The sequence below is a fragment of the Parus major genome, unplaced genomic scaffold (genome assembly GCF_001522545.3).
Source record: "Parus major isolate Abel unplaced genomic scaffold, Parus_major1.1 Scaffold667, whole genome shotgun sequence".
NCBI lineage: Eukaryota > Metazoa > Chordata > Aves > Passeriformes > Paridae > Parus > Parus major.
The window spans coordinates 10733-11876 of record NW_015379551.1 but is presented as its reverse complement, the minus strand read 5'-3'; the positions used below and the strand labels follow the sequence as shown (position 1 = coordinate 11876).

General features: G+C 46.9%; 1 protein-coding gene across 1 annotated transcript in view; it reads right to left on the bottom strand.

The window, feature by feature from the left end:
- Nucleotides 1–838: 838 nt before the first annotated feature.
- Nucleotides 839–1144, bottom strand: part of LOC107199411 (L-gulonolactone oxidase-like) — an 11032-nt gene continuing 10726 nt past the window's right edge. The window contains exon 4 of the mRNA XM_015616742.1: nucleotides 839–1102. Coding sequence (XP_015472228.1) covers nucleotides 854–1102 — 249 coding nt within the window. The 3' untranslated portion in view covers nucleotides 839–853. The remainder of the gene's footprint in view (nucleotides 1103–1144) is intronic.

Genomic DNA, 1144 nt, shown 5'->3' with positions numbered 1-1144 from the left:
GGGGGAAAAGGGGGAATGGATGGAAAAAGTGGGAAAAGTGGGAATGGAGAGGGGGAAAACCAGGAATGGAAGGAGGGAATCTGGGAATGGATGGGAAAAGGGGGAAAAGTGGGAATGGAGAGGGGGAAAACCAGGAATGGATTCACCCTCAGATATTCCGGATTTCCTCACTGATATTCCTGATTTTCTCCTGAATATTCCTGATTTTATCTGACTATTCCGGATTCTCTCCCAGATATTCCCAATTTTCTCCCGAATATCCCAGATTTTCTCCTGACTATTCCCGATTCTCTCCCGGATATTCCCAATTTTCCCCTGAATATTCCAGATTTTCTCCAGGAAATTCCAGATTTGCTTCCAAATATTCCGGATTCCCTCCCAGATATTCCCATTTTTCTCCTGAATATCCCGGATTTCCTCATGGATATTCCAGATTTTTCTCCTGAATATTCTGGATTTTTTTCCCGGATTTTCTGGATTCATTTGCAGATATCCCAGATTTTCTCATGGATATTCCAGATTTTCTCCTGAATATTCCCAATTTTCTGCCAGATATTCCAGATTTTTCTCCCAGATATTCCTGATTTTCTCCTGAATATTCCAGATTTTTTTCAGGATAGTCTGGATTTTCTCCTGGATATCCTGGATTCGCTCCCAGATATTCCAGATTTAGTCCCAGATATTCCAAATTTTCTCCAGGAAATTCCCGATTTCCTCCCGGATATCCCGGATTCTGATCCCAAAAAACCCAAATTCCTCTTCCCACCCTCCGGAATCGGCTTTTCCCTCCCCTCCTTGGGCAGAATTCCCGGAAATCCGGATTTCCAAGGCAAAACCTCAGAACCAAAACCCTTCAGAACCCCAAAAAAAATTCACTAAAAAATTCCCAAAATTCCCGCGGGAATTCCCGGCCTACCTGGGGCAGGGTGGAGGGAAAGGCGACCTCGCGCAGCCGGAATTCCGGGACGCACTGGAAGGTGACGGAGAGGACGATTCCCAAACATCCCAGGTGGAGCCGAGCCGCCTGGAAAACCTCGGCATTCAGCGATTCCGAACATTCCAGGATTTCTCCGGAAGCCAGGAGCAGGGAAAGAGCCACAACCTGCGGGGGGGGAGGGGAATTCCGGATTCCAGATGGATCTGC